Genomic DNA, 15,154 nt, shown 5'->3' with positions numbered 1-15,154 from the left:
AGACTAGATGCCTCATTGTCTCTTCTTTTTACAATCTAAATCTGCAGCCCACTCCCACTCGTTTACTTGCAGCTAAACATTGTGGTCTGCTCAAGATTTTAATCCAAGCGTCTTTATAGGTAGTCCTACATGAGAACAAATATAGAGGAAGCAAAGCAGCATTACAGAGTAGATAAAAAGACACAGAGTCTGTGCTGCACACAAACGTATCCTGAGAATTGTGCAATGGGGGTGGTTTTTCATGTAACTGAGGCTTCCTTGGACGTTACAGACACTTCAAGAGAAAGTGTACCTGGTACTTGGGGGCAAGCGCACAGCTTTCCAATTCAGGAAGTCTTTTCCAGTACAAAGCTTGCTGATGTTGCGCTGCTACAGGAAGAAAGGGGAGTGTTTTATGGTGGGAGCTCAGAGTGCCGAATGGCTCGCTTGCCTCCGGAGAGTGAGGGCTCCTCTGCCAGCCCAGCAGCCTCTGGCTGCATCCCAGCTCCGTGCCACGACTGTGGGCAGTACTTGGGCTCTGGGCTTTTCTGTCATGTTGCTTCCAGGCTTCCCTGTGGAGTACTGCAGACAGTGTGCATGCGTGTGCATGAGTGTGCATGCAGGGCTGCGTCCCAGGTGGCTGCTGGGCCGTGTGAAGTGAGGTCAGGATGCAAAAGCAAGTCTGGAAACAAATAGGATGGAGGAGACCCCATATCGTGAGCCAGACTCACCTGTCTTGCCTGGCTGGTCTGGCACTGCAGAAGCAAGTGGTATGGGGCTGGCCATGTCTTCCTCCCCCAAGTGGGCAGCCACTTCCTCTGCAGCTTTCCCAGAGCCTCTTGCAAAGTTCCCTGCCACAAGGATGGGAGGGCCAGGGCTGAGGGAGTGCAGTTTTGAAACAGCACTGCGTTTTTAGACCAGGGCAACAACTTGTCTCATTTGGCCACTACGTTTCTGATCTGGTGCAGCCACAGCCTGACATATGACCATATACAAAACAGTATCATCAGATATGTGAGGGGTAGGAGTCATAGAAATATTTTCAACTGACGCAATTGTGCCTGGATTCCTGCAGGCCAGTCTGGGCCCATTAACACGGAACATGTAGCTAAACTGGGTAATTAGAGAAGACAGCAAAAATGATTAGGGATCTAAACATTGTTACAGACCTAAATAAACCTATCCCGGACAAATGAGATCTAAAGGGAAAGGTCTCAATTGTCTATGAATACTTGAAGCGCAAAGAACAGTATTAAGGAATGACTGTTACGGATGAGACGAGTCAGGAGAATGAAGGATGTTGTGTAGAGCAGCAAAAGACATCTGTTCTCTCAGCTTTCTGAGGGGTTTGTGTGTCATAGCATAAGTCATGGCTTGGAATTCTTAGTGCTAAATGAGACCTAGAGCAGATCCTACTCCATCTTCAGCTTTTACTTTGGCAGAAATGAGGACATACATGAGAAATTCTTCAGTGGAACATTGTTTGAATATGCTATTATCTCCCAATCTTTTTTGGACTAAGAGACCATGTGGTTTTTTGGAAAGGCAGGCAGGATCGTTGTATATACTATAATGTTTGGAGGGGGATACAAGAGATGAGAGATTCCCTGTTTCAGTGGCAGCCTGCAGCTAGGTTATTTTGAAGCGACTGCAGAATGGCAGCTTCAGAGTCTTCAGGTAATCTGTGTTTTTTTCCCCCCAGCACCATTCACAGAAATAATCTTTCTCGATAAAGAAAGTGGCTAGTAAATACTTGCAAAGGAACAGATAACAGTAGTTTAAATAAAGGACTGAGTTTTGCAGCTCTCGTTTCCTCAGGGAAGCCTGGTGATTAGGCAGTCAAGGCCAAATAAAGAATAATTAAATTTTGTACAGAATTGATAACTAAAACGGTGAAACTAGAGAAAAATAGGTACCTCTGTAGTGCTTTGTGAAAGGCTATCTAGCTAGCGGCTATTCAACATTAAAAAAAAAAAAAGAAGACAAGAAACAGGAGAGGCAATAAATTAAACACAAAGATACACAAACCCTAACAAACAGCAGTTAGTAGAGACAGTAACAAAGACCAGAAATCTTAGAGACAATGATCGGTGGGGCCATTACAGGAGCGATTCAAGTATAACCTTGAAGAGGTTCAGCCAGAAACTTTGAAACTGCAAATGTGTGATAATCTTGTTTTATTCTTGTCAGAATGGGTCTTATAGACAAGACCAAGTTTATGATTTTTTTTTTCACTAGGATTATGGAGATGTGCAAAAATTATTCTGGGATTTTAGGGGAACAAAACCAGTTCTGCACTCCACAGTCTATATAGAAACATTGTTTAAAATGTCTTCTCGTTGTATAACTGCAGAGTGGCCACATATGAAGTAATATAAATAAATATTAATATTAGAATTATAACTGTTACCAAACATTTTGACTAAGAGCTGAGGGGTGTCATGGTCTTACAAAATTGTTGCCATCACTTATTATTATTACTATCATCATTATAGCCCATTACTTACATTCATTAGTGTCTCTTTCAACAATACTTAATGGGAAAATTTGTTCTTCCTCAGGATCACTGCCTGCATGTTTCTTCATAAAAAAAAACCCACCAACAACAAAAACTCCCAGCCTCACTGAATCAAATCACAGGCCTCTTTAGTCCAGGGTCCTGTGTCTGATATTGATCTGTTGAGAATACGGACAGATAGAGAGCACAAATAAGGCATGCGTGGAAAGAGGTCCCTTCTTACTCCGCCATCCAGTGACGTATGATCTTCCCAAGCTTTCATCTAGACCAGTTTGTTTAGTAGCCTTTGATGAACCTCTGTGCATTTGTCTAACTCCTTTTCTTCTGGTCTTCAAAATAATGTCATACTGATTTCTATAGTGTTATACTTTGTAAAAAGGCATTTCCTTTAGTTTGGATTAAAAGTGCTTTATGGTTAAATTTGGGATTAACGTGTGTTTTGTCAGAAGGAATGAAAACATGTTGCCTAGTCTCCTTCTCATGTTCTGTGCATCTCTTTCAAGCCCCTTTTCTCTCCTCACAGGTCTCTCTCAGTGTCCTAGCTAGTTATCCTCTTCTGACAGGAAAGCCCTTCTGTAGTTCTGATCCTCATTGTTGCCTTTCTCTGTACCTATTTTTGTTCGCCTATATTATTTTTTAAGGGGGGATGACCAAAAGTGAGGTATATTTCAAATTGGGCACATCTCTATTCAAGATAAGTGTCTCAGTCAGGATTCAGGATGCACTGGCTAAATGAAGTTTCCTGCTTTGTACTACTGCATTTCTTTCCTAATACTATGGAGTAAGGCTTGCAGAGAGAATGACTGTCTTTTAGGAGACCAACTGATATAAGTGGTCAGGCAAGTCATTTCACCTCATGAATATCCTTAAACTATCTTAGCTGCAAGATACTACTATTCATAATTTCCAAAATTCTCTTTGCCTTTGGACCATTGCTCAGCACTGAGCTGAAGTTTTCAGCTCCAGGATCTCCCACCTGAGCTGTAATGGGTAAATTAGAACCTGTCGTTGTATATGCGTGTTAGTATTGTTTTTCCGATGTTCACTGTGTTGCGTTAACATTGATTTGTATCTGTTGTTTTAAGGACAAATTAATATTGTGAGATACCACATATTCTCCATCTCTGTGAGCTGTTGGTCAGTCACGTACTTCAGCAGGTCCACCAGCGCCAACAGACCGAATCTGGCTTGGCTGGAGAGGGAACGCTTCCTCCCGCTGCTTTACCTCCTCGCACTGCAAACCCGCCCTCGGCGGCGAGAGGAACTTGCAAACGGTTCCTTGCCGTTCAGTCTTCCCTCTCCCCCACAGTCCTATTCCCAGCCGCCCCCCTCCCTCCCTTCCTTTACTGAGCCATATAGTCCATTTTGAAGCTGATTAGGAATGATCTTTCATGAAGAAGTCCTCCCACGAGTCTCCAAAATCCAACTACCATTAACAGTTCCATTTATATCAGTATACGGGAGCACACTTTTTCTAACACAGAGCACAAACTTTCTAACATCAGACCTGTCTCCTTTTTTGCTGTTTTTCTACAGCGCCCAGCCCTGCGAAGCTCCAGTGCTGATGCCTGTGGGCAGCGCCGGGGGGGGGGGAGCGGGGCTGGGGGGCCGGGGGGTGGCGCCCCGCGCGTGGGCAGCGCCGGGGGGAGCAAGGCTGGGGGGGGGCGGCGCCCCGCGCGTGGGCAGCGCCGGGGGGGAGCAAGGCTGGGGGGGGGGCGGCGCCCCGCGCGTGGGCAGCGCCGGGGGGGAGCAAGGCTGGGGGGGGGCGGCGCCCCGCGCGTGGGCAGCGCCGGGGGGGAGCAAGGCTGGGGGGGGGCGGCGCCCCGCGCGTGGGCAGCGCCGGGGGGGGAGCAAGGCTGGGGGGGGCGGCGCCCCGCGCGTGGGCAGCGCCGGGGGGGAGCAAGGCTGGGGGGGGCGGCGCCCCGCGCGTGGGCAGCGCCGGGGGGGAGCGGGGCGGGCGGCGGCGCCCCGCGCGTGGGCAGCGGGACGGGGGGAGGGCGGCGCGCCGCGTCCGCCGGGCTGAGGGCAGCGGGACGGGGCCGAGCCGGGCGCCGGGTCCGGTCGGCCGCGGCGGGGACGCTGCCCGGGCGGCGCCCCAGACCGCGGCGCGGCGCGGCGCGGGGGGGTCGTGGCAGGGCAGCGCCTCGCTGCGGCCGCGGCGGAGGCGGCCGGGGCGCGGCCGGGGCGGGGGGAGCGGGGGGCGAGCGCGGAGCGGCGGCGGCGGCTCCTCCTCCGCCACACCCGGAGCGGCAGGAAGAGGAACCGCCGCGCCCGCAGCAGCTCCGGGCGGCCCAGCGCAGCGCCATGGCGGCGGCGGCGGAGGAGGTGGACGGGCTGGCCGTGTCCCGGCCCCACTACGGCTGTGAGTACCGAGAGGCGGCCGGGCTCGGCCGAGCCGGGCGGCCGCCGAGGAGCATCCTGCCTGGCGACGCCCCGCTCGTCCCCGCGCGGGGGCCGGGACGCCGCGGGCCCGGAGGGAGCGGCGGGGCCTCGTCCGCGGGCGACGCTGGGGCGCGGCGGGCGGCGCTGACCCCGGCTGCGGCGCCCCCGCCTGGCGGGGGGCGGCCGGGCCTCGCCCAAGATGTCCGCCGCGGTGGGCGCGGCGCGGCGGCCGGCCGGGGCCCTGCCCTGCCCTGCCCTGCCCTGCCCTGCCCTGCTCTTCCCGGCCTCACCGCCGGTTGCGGCGAAGGCACCCGGGCGCGTTGGAATTACGCTTTGGGGACGGAGGCTTTAGTTTAAGCCCCCGTTGGAGTTTTGTGCTACGCGTCAGAGTTTGTGCTGCGCTATCACGTCAAAAGTCAGTGAGGGCGGAGAAGTTGCAGCGCTGCGGTGAGGGGCGGCGGCGGCAGGGCCCGCCGGAAGCGCTGGCCGCCCCGCGCTGCTCGAGAAGGCAGCGCTGAGGCGGGGGCCGGGAGGGGAGAGGAATTCTCCCTGCTGGTAGCTGTTATCGTGGGATTTGTGACAGCTTTCAGCCCTTGTAACTTTGGGAGAGGCTGAAGCAGTAAGAGGCTTTTGGCATGCCCTGGACCGGTTCTCTAGGAGACCCGTGGCAGTCTGAAGCAAAATTTTGTTTGAGACCCAATACTGCAGTTGATACCTTGTCGTTACACTTATTTGATGAAGGCATTTTAGGTGTGAGCTAACCTTTGATTAACAGTAGTAAGAGACGTTTCCTATTCGTCAAACTACTCCTTGAAACCGAAGAACGTGCATTTTTTCCCCATAAGAGCATGGATGAGGTGTTTAGTTGTAAGAGTGGAAAGGACAGGCTGTATCACTGCGGCTTTGAACACAGTCTGAAAGATTTAGGCATACACCCCTCAATAGGTCCTCAGATCAATCCAAACATGATGCACAGGTTGTGGATCTGAACGCTTCCTCTCCAGGTGAGGATTATGAGTAGCATTGCCCTCTCTTTTAGAGATTGAGTATAACTATATAAAAGGGATTTTATGGTGTGATGATATATCGCTGTCCTCCTTTAATCTTTGATTACCAAAATCAGAAGGTAGGTGGAGAGACATGGTCACTGATGCACTTTTTAGGAAGAGAAAGGTAAAGCTAGAAGGAAATAAGAAGAGAAAGGGCTGTTTATAGGAAATTGGAAGATGCAAAAAATTGGATCAGAAGCAAATGGAGAAATCCAAAAGAAGGAAAATGACATTTATTTGGCAAGGGAGGAAGGGTAAGGAAATGGGATAGCTTCAGCTTTACTTTCTGTTCTGTTGTTTATTTGGTTCTTCGTTTTCTGAATCAAATAAAAGTGAGCTCCTGTGGGAAAGGTTGGATCTGGTTTTTGGTTTGTCTGTTCATTTGCATTCAATCCTCAAGAACCTGAGAATCTGTTTGACTGTTCGCAGCTGTCCTGGATAATGAGAGGTTAACAGCGGAGGAGATGGATGAAAGACGGCGCCAGAACGTGGCTTATGAATATCTTTGCCATCTGGAGGAAGCCAAGAGGTAAGAATAAGTGGGCTTGAAACTGCTGGTGTATTAAAAAGAGTTGTGATACTTGTTAAGTGGAATAATTTCATAGCAATTATTCTTGACTGTGTTTCTGAGCAGCTATATAGATTCATTTAAAAAAAAAAAAAAAAAGCCTACGAGGGCCTTTAGCGGCTACCTCTAGTCTATTTTTCTGCCTGACAGGGGCAAATGCAACTTTGTCTAGCTCGTTCCTGATGTGCTTATATAATATGTTCTTAAGGACTTCTGTGACAGGGACTCCATAGCTACGCCTTCAGCAATTGTTCCAGTGCTTCCGTATTCTTAACACTGGAAGGATCCTCCCTGCTATCCCACCTGTGTATGTCTTGCTGCGGTATTACGCCATTACTTATCAACAGAAACGGAGAACAGGTTATTCTCTTCACTGCAGCCTTTTACAAATCTGAATTGTTACAAAGTATTTCCTTGCTCTTTTCTCTTAGACTAAAAAAACCCAATTCTTTCATATGAGTTTCCCTGTGGGTCCTATTTAATAGATGAGGTCATTACTCCTGGATTGTCTTGACATCTCTCCACTTAATCCATGTCTTTCTGGAAGTGCACTGCCAAAACAGGAAGAAGTTTTCCAACTGGGGCATTAACATGCTGATGAGAGCATAAGGATTATTTCGTGTATCCTGCTAGGTATGCTGTTGTTCATGCGTTCCAGCATGGTATCTCGGTTTTCATAATGGCATGATGTGGTAGAGTTTTGCTGACTTGCCATCCTTTTCCTTGAAGGCATGCTGATGAAGTCTGTTCCCCATCCTATGTTTGTGCAGCCAATTACATTTTCCTAAGTGTTATTACCTTTTAATTGACCCTGTTGAATATTATTCTGTTTTTTCATGACCTTTTTGTTTAATGTGTTGAAATAATTTTGAATGTATTCCTGTCTTCCAGCATACATGTAGCCCCCTCCTTCTTCTGCGTTATCTCCACGTTTATAAAGTGTGAAAGCATGCTGTATTTCTTCATTCAGACAATTAATGAAAATACACTGTGAACATGAGGTGTGTGGGGGTAGATACCTGTATCTGCTATGTCAAGAGAAGGGAACTATTAAAAATGAATGTGTAAATTCTTATTGTTGCTAGTTTTAAATCTTTTGCAAACAAGTGATCTTACATGCTATAAGTGAAGAATAGGAGTGAAACAGATTAGTTTGTCTAATGTTTTCCTCCATGACAGTCATCTCTTCTCATGACTTAGCACAAATTGAGCTTTTACTTTTGAATGGTTGGTCCAATCTCGGCTTCCACAGAGACAAGCTTTCAAGAATAAGATGGAAGAAGTGATGTTATAGGTGATACTCCACACACATACACTTTAAAAGATAATGCCTGTGTTTGAGTTGTTTGCCTTTCGTAATCAGTCAGGACATTGATCGTTAGCTTAGATTTTCAGCGTCCCTATAAAGATCTAGGCAAGCTAGTCAAGATGTAGGCCACAGACAATAACTTCTGGTGCAGTAGAAAAGTAAGGAGGATTGCATAAAAACAAGTTATAAACAGTCAACAGCATGCTTTGTCATGATTCGCTGAATACTTGAGTCTGCCTTTGTCCTTCAGAAGATGATATGGACTAAGAGCCAGAAAACTTTATTTCTTCACTGACTGGTAATAAATTTCTGAGCCTTTTTTGTAAGTTTGCCTCAAGAAGACAGACATATTTCACTGAAGTGATGTTACGGAGGAGGAAATGGAGAGTTTGTACAAGATCACTGCTGGCAGAGCTAAAGGACTCATTTGCAGTACTTCATTCCAGGATTTTAAAAGTTGACACTTTCTTACCAAGAGCATATAGCATATTTTTGAAGGGGGCAGGCGGAGGGATTCAGTTTATGGTATAGTCTCGTAGGTGCTTCATAACAGTTGTCACTTCTGTCGCTCCCCAGAGGACCCTTAGGTAGTAACTTCCTATCCATACAGATTTGGATGAGGTTTGAAGTAGTGAGAAAGATCCAGATACATCTCAGAATCTGGGTTGCTCCTTCCCTTTGAATCTATAATCTTTAGGCTCAAGTACTTGATGACAGGGAGAAGTGAGTTCCGTTATAGTCACCTTTGGTGCTTGAAGGGCCCCAAGTACATCCCTTGTGGACTCTTTCAGTTATTGACTTCAAAATAAATGCTTTCTGAGGTGGTCATACTCTGTAAATTTCCACGTCCAGATTTGCAAAAAGGATTTGGGCAAAAATGTCTAAAGTAGCAACAGCTTTACTATATTAATTCAGCTGTTGCTTAATTCTGGAGACTTCAAGTCTTTAGGTAGCTACTCTTTGACATTAACATTTTTTGGCCACCTAATGTTTGCTGCTGAGAATTGCCTCAGTATTGGCAAGGCTGAGCAGCTAGGCATTAGATTTCCCTACGCCTTGTCAGAGGCAAGATGTTTCTCCTCGTTGTCCTCATAACAAGCCTTCAGATATTAAAGACAGCGCCTAGTGATTGCCAGTCCATTTTCTGAACAATGGACTGTGTCCTTAAAACACTAGTGGTGAGACAGCCTTTGTCTTAGTATGTCTTGGTGGTCGGAGCACTTGCCTGTTAAGTGCAAACTCTACTTGAAGAGGCTCAAATACCCTTTCCCAATCCCCAAACCATGTTGGATTAGTAGCCTATAAGCTATTTGTACATATTTGAAAGGGAATTTCTGATTCCCAAAGCTGAAGCTGTGCATAAGAGTTAAAGATTAAGTGACCAAAAGGAGGGGAGCAGATGCATTAGTTTAATGATTAAGAGACTCCTCTGAGAGCAGAAAGGTTTGGATTCATGGTCTACTCACATTAATTTTTTTTCCTCACTAAGCAGTTTTTGTGTAAATTGTCCTTTTGCTTTTTATTTTTTTTTTTTGTTCGCTCGTTTTGCTTTTTACTATAAATACAGGCAGAAAAGGGCTCTCGGCTGCATTATTGGCAAAGAGTTTATTTGCTTTCAAAAGTAATAATCTCTTAGAGTTCTGTTTTAGTTGCTTTTGTTAATGTCGTTGGTCTGGGATTCTCTGTATTTGACTTCTTTGCCAGTCATGTAATTGATATATAACGTGTGAACTAGGTACTGTAGCATTTTGCTCGTGCTGTTGATGACAATGCCTCAGAGCTATGGGTGCGGATAGGAGAGTTCCTCATCTTTGTCTAGTGAGAGATTTCCAGACTGGGAGTTGTATCTGTAAGGAGAAGAGGAGGACCTACTAGCAGAGCAAGGTATCTGGTGGAACCTGTGTCACGCTTTTTTGGAAGTCAGAAAGGTGAGTTTTGTAAAGTTGACAGCTCTGTGGGTGTGGAGTGGTAAGCACCTGAAGTACAAATCCCCTTCTCTTCCCTCTGAAAGCTGTACGTTATAATATCCTCTTCAGATACCGTAGTTTATGTTCAGTTTCTCTAGAACAGGAAGGCATCTAAAGGGCAACTAAAATTATTTGAATGCCATGTTAATTTGCGTTGCATCAACATTATCATGGGTTTGCTGTCCCTTTCACCAAAGGATACTTTTATCTAGAAGTAGAAACTATTTTTTTCCCTAAATATTAAAAGAAGGCAACGTGAAAATTGGGTCGTGTCCAGTTTCATGCTAAAGTAGAAACTCCAGGTTTCTGAACTGTCAGACACAACAGTGTGCGCGCAACAGCTTTGAGTATTTGACAAAATGTTGCTCTGAGTAGCTGTTCCCGTATATAAACGGCATTAGCTGAATATCAATAGCTTATACTTATTTAATGGTACTCCAGTTTCTTTAGCCTTTTTTTTTCCTTGAGAAGTCAGTGTTCTTCCATTGTAATTTAGCACTTTTTGACCTCAGCTAATAACTTGCAATAGTCTTGTGAGAGAAGCGTTATTTTTGCTACTTGAAGAGAGGGAGACGGAGTGTATAACAAAGATGTTACCTGAGATAATGAAGGAAATTGAGACGAGAGTTGGTGCTAAAATAAAGATTATGAATGAAGGAATTCCTGTAGTATGCTTGGGCCAAATACATATTTTGTGAATAAAAATAGCTTTCTAAATAACTGTTTTTTAACATTTATATTTATTTTCTGTTCCCAAATCACTGTAGTCTGTACAGAAAAACTGTAGCAGGTCAGATAAAACTGAGTAAGAAATACCCTATTCTGTTATGATAATGACAGCGCATGCTCACAGGAGTGTGAAGAGATTTTTATCCAAAATATAAGCAACCTACAAGAACTTTTTACCTCTCTCTCTAAAGATGTAGGGTACCAAAAGCAAGGAATAGAGAGAAGTAGAGAGGGCACTAGTTTCCATAAAGATTGAAGACAGAGAGAGGTATTGCTAAATGGGAAGCTCTCTTAGTGCTTATTCTGTGGATAACTTTGCAAAGCTGGCTCAGCAGTGCCTGTAAAGATGTAGATACCAGATGTTGAGGAAGCTCTTGCTTGCAGATACAGTTTTAAAATATTACCCTGCAGCTTAAATTGGCTTCTGAAAGAAAAGAGCAACTATTGTGTTTACATGGTGAATTAGTCTCAGGATGTTTCTCCATTGCAAATGAGAGATTTTTCAGAAAGATGATAGAATTTTGCATTGGTTTCAGATTCTTATTAACCTGAACTTGGAAAAGTTGAGGCGGTTCCGTTAGAATATGTGGCTTATGAGCCTTTGTTAAGCACTGAGACACCACGGGAGAGCTAGGTACCAGGAAGGTAGTTTGAGAAAAGCAGGATTAGTTTTTCTCACCTATTTTTGTACAGTTCTCAGCGTGTCTTGTCTTTCTGTTGCATGTATTCTGTAGCGACTGCATTATAAAATAAGCAAGTTGTGTGCAGAGTCTCTGATTTAAGTACTATTTAGGTTAACCTGCAAATTAGGTACAGGCAAGTTTACAACGAGCTTTGAAGCTGTAGCATTAGCGTACTGCCTCGTGGAGGATTCTGAGGACAAAATGGTAAGAGCAGGCTAAGGAATACAGCTTGGAGTGCCGGAAGCCTGGCAGAGCGGACCACAGTTGCAACGGAAGGTTTTGGATACTTCTCTTTGTTTCAGTGTAAATCTCAGGAGAACAGGATACGTAACATACCTGAAGAGCCCTTCAAATCCAAAGAAGGGTGAGGGTAGTTCTAGGTTTGCATTTCTGAGCTGATTTTTCAGACCTGTGCAAACCTGACTTTGTTTTTGCTCTAAAAATATTTCTATTTATGTTTGCATTTTAATGTCCAAATGTATGCAGCCCAACTACAGTTTACAGTGTCCTTCAGTGATTTATGAGCAATGCATTGTATTACCTCAAAAGCATGAGAAATTATTGCAAATATGCAACTTTGCAAATAAAAGGGAAAAAAAATGAGAAAAAACGCAGTAGATCTTAAACTATACACAGAGAAGAAATGAAATGTGTCCTGTAGATATGTTACATGAACGTTATTTTGCCTGATGCAGATCAGCTTGCGTTTGTATTTAATCCGTTGGACTACTGGATCAGAGCGGTCCCCTTTTTGATAATTGGCAGTCGCTGTCATGTGCTTGATAAGCTCTGAGGATGGAATGAGTCATATTTAGAGAATATCTATAGAAATTTAGGCAGTTGCCTGTAATGTAGAACCTAAGAAAGTGTTCCTCTTTTCTATTAACGAGATCTTTAGACTTAGATGGGAGGCAATCTGAGACTTTTGGAGCTGATTGATTGTCTGTCTGGTTTGCCCATGTCGTAATTCAAATTTATAACTCCTTTTAGGAAGTCTTTTATTTTTATTTTCTAACTTCAGAACTGTGTTTTTTTCCCGCTCATATGTAATACTACACCGTGATAGAATTTTAACAGTCTCAGAGCCAAGAGAGAAATAGGGACCTTCATAGATGGATGTGCTTGTAGATATTTTTGCGTAGAAAGAGTCCTGATAGCTTCATGTATAATCTAAGTGAGGAAAATCTAGAAACTACTCTCTGGCTGAAAATGCAAACTGAATATATAACTCCCAGCAAAGGTGTCACCTCTAGGTCAGACAAATGGGTCAAAGGTCACTGATGACATGACAGCACCTACTCTTTTATAACATGAGTTCCTCTGTGTAGGGCTACAAAGATGATTAGGGGACTGGAGCATCTCTCCTATGAGGAAAGGCTGAGAGAGCTGGGACTGTTCAGCCTGGAGAAGAGATGGCTCAGGGGGGATCTGATCAATGTGTACAAGTATCTGAAGGGAGGGTGTCAAGAGGATGGGGCCACCACACTCTTCTCAGGGGTGCCTAGTGATAGGGCGAGAGGCAACGGGCGCAAACTGGAACACAGGAAGCTCTGTCTGAAGATGAGGTAAAGCTCCTTTACTGTGAGGGTGGCAGGGCACTGGCAGAGGTCGCCCGGAGAGGTTGTGGAGTCTCCTTCCCTGGAGATTTATTCAAAAGTCATCTGGATACAATCCTGGGCAACGTGCTGTAGGTGTCCCTGCTTGAGCAGGGGGGTTGGACTAGATGATCCCCAGAGGTCCCTTCCAACCTCCAACCATTCTGTGAATCTGTTCCAGGCTAATCAAAATGTTTTCGTTATTTCCTTGTACTTCCATTTTATTCCCTCTCTTGTGAAATTGGGCCAGGTACTGTTTTACTTACTTGTTTATTTTTGTTCTGCTTTATCAGGTGCAGCACAAATCCCACATGAATATTGTGGGATCCATGGCTATTCAGATATAATATTTTATTGTCATCAGTTGTAGGTTGAAGTAGCTATTATTTAGCTCTTACCACTTCATCCGGAGCTTCTTACCAGCTTCTGATTGGACTTGAGATGTCTCTCTACAGTTCCTGTACTATTTCATTGATGACCTCGTGCGACTAGCAGGGAGTCATTATTTGGACTGAAGTGTCTTAGAATGTGCATTCAGAGCCATATTTTTCTGAGAAGTGGGTGGAGAGTGGCTGACGGAGGGCAGCAGTGGAGTACCGCTATCTTTTCCTCACTCTGAATACTTTTTTTCTGAATCACTGGAAATAGTAATGAAAAGCAGGAGGGGAGCAGAGAAACAGCTGCTTGCAAAGAATTCATTTCAGAGACCGGGGCTTGGCTGTTTGGACAGAGGTTTCTGAAGGAATATTGTACGTAATGCAAGAAGAGAACAGTCCCATAATAACCAAGTCTAGCGGTTCTTGACTACTAGATAGTGTGCAGTGCTTTTTATAGCCCTTATTTGCAGGAAAGCAACTGTAGTTTTGAGATATGCTATGTCTTCCAACCACTTAAGCCTATTTTGTTGCTAATTGTAAATTATCTAGGCAATTAGCTTTGACAACAGAATAATTGAATGTGTCTTGAAAAAGATTTTGCATATGTGATAATTGCATTCCTTGGGAATATAGGCTTAGTACTCATCTGAAAGCTTCTCTGGACTAGCATTTTTGGTATATCAAATGAATGCGACAGACTCTCCATCAGTAAAAGCAGCTAAGGTACCAGTTTTAGCAGTGTTTGCAATGGGACTACAAAGTGGGACTTCATGTTTACTTGTAAAGGAAAAGGGGAACTTTACTGCCAGAATATAAATAAGGTCTTTGGTTCAGCTGCAGGTTTCCAGTCAGGGTACCTGAAGCATTGCAAAAAATATCTGGCCTGTTATTCAGTAATCCCTTGCTTTTTTAGTACTTTTGAACTGAAAATGCCTTTGTGGATAATGAGAATGCCCTGGGGCATTTTGGCTGTGGGCAGCACTTGTTTTCCTGGCTTTTAATTTGGGAGGCCATGTCTTTTCCTGCACAAACTGCACTGCAGCTCGGTTAAATTTCTACTGCTTCTCTAGGAGAGAGATGTTGCAAAATTTTTTATCTTTATTCTTGTTACCTCTCTTAAGAGATCTCCTTTAATCCTGTCAGGTGATTCCTTGATTTATTTAGTATTGGTAGGCTGGAGAAGTTTAGAGAGAAGGTTTTGATCAGGATTTTTATGTCGCAGTCTGATGGCTGCGCTCGGGTGAATTTGGATGCGGAACTGGCTGTTTGCAAGCTTTGTGCTCTGATCCCCTGCGAGAATGTGTGCAGTTTAACTGAATTGAAAATGTTTGTGATTCATCTGTAGTGGTCATGATCTGCTAGAGTTACTAAGGCTCTTGAGAAAGCAAAGAAAACATATAGTCTAAAGCGTGGTGCCCATCTGAATTGTTTTTGGTTGTAGTTCAGAGCTCTGGTCCTCTCCTTGCAGGAGAATGAACGGCCTGACTTGTCCAAAAGAAAGCCGCATCTCTGGTGCTGGCTAAACTGAGCAGTGTCAGGGGCCCTTAAGCATAGCTTGATATATTCTTTAGGATGGCTTATGCAGACGCTGCTGCTCAAAAAAAAAAAAAAAAAAAAAGAGTGCAGCCCTTTTTCTGTGGCCACTTGCTCCTTACACAGCGCTGCTGGGAGCATGAGTGTTTTCCTTGGCACGCCTACAGAAAATTGCAATAGTAGGGCTAAGATAGATGTGAACAGAGAATGAAGGGGATTGTTTTACAATGCTTGTTGTCAAGACATTGTGGCTGACTGCTGGCTAGACAGCTTGAATATCCCTCTGCTGGTGCCTGATTCCTGGACAGATTTCTTGGACGCAAAACGCGTTCTGGCGCTTGTGCGTGTGAGACTGAGAGAGACTGAGTGAAATTGTTGTGTTTGTTTTTATTTTAAATAAAATCAGCTTCCCTTTCTATAAGATCTGGCATATTTTTGCTATGTTGTTGATACAATGTTGCAGCA

At 44.9% G+C, this 15,154-nt stretch overlaps 1 protein-coding gene across 1 annotated transcript in view; it reads left to right on the top strand.

The window, feature by feature from the left end:
- The first annotated feature begins 4,691 nt into the window (after positions 1 to 4,691).
- The window catches only part of IQGAP1 (IQ motif containing GTPase activating protein 1), a 74,357-nt gene continuing 63,894 nt past the window's right edge, over positions 4,692 to 15,154 (top strand). The window contains exons 1-2 of the mRNA XM_068958886.1: positions 4,692 to 4,859; positions 6,358 to 6,457. Of these exons, the coding sequence (XP_068814987.1) occupies positions 4,802 to 4,859; positions 6,358 to 6,457 (158 nt within the window). The 5' untranslated portion in view covers positions 4,692 to 4,801. The remainder of the gene's footprint in view (positions 4,860 to 6,357; positions 6,458 to 15,154) is intronic.

Source organism: Struthio camelus, chromosome 12, assembly GCF_040807025.1.
Source record: "Struthio camelus isolate bStrCam1 chromosome 12, bStrCam1.hap1, whole genome shotgun sequence".
In the NCBI taxonomy this organism is placed as follows: domain Eukaryota; kingdom Metazoa; phylum Chordata; class Aves; order Struthioniformes; family Struthionidae; genus Struthio; species Struthio camelus.
Note: the sequence above shows the minus strand (reverse complement) of the source record. Positions and strands in the feature narration are given on the sequence as shown.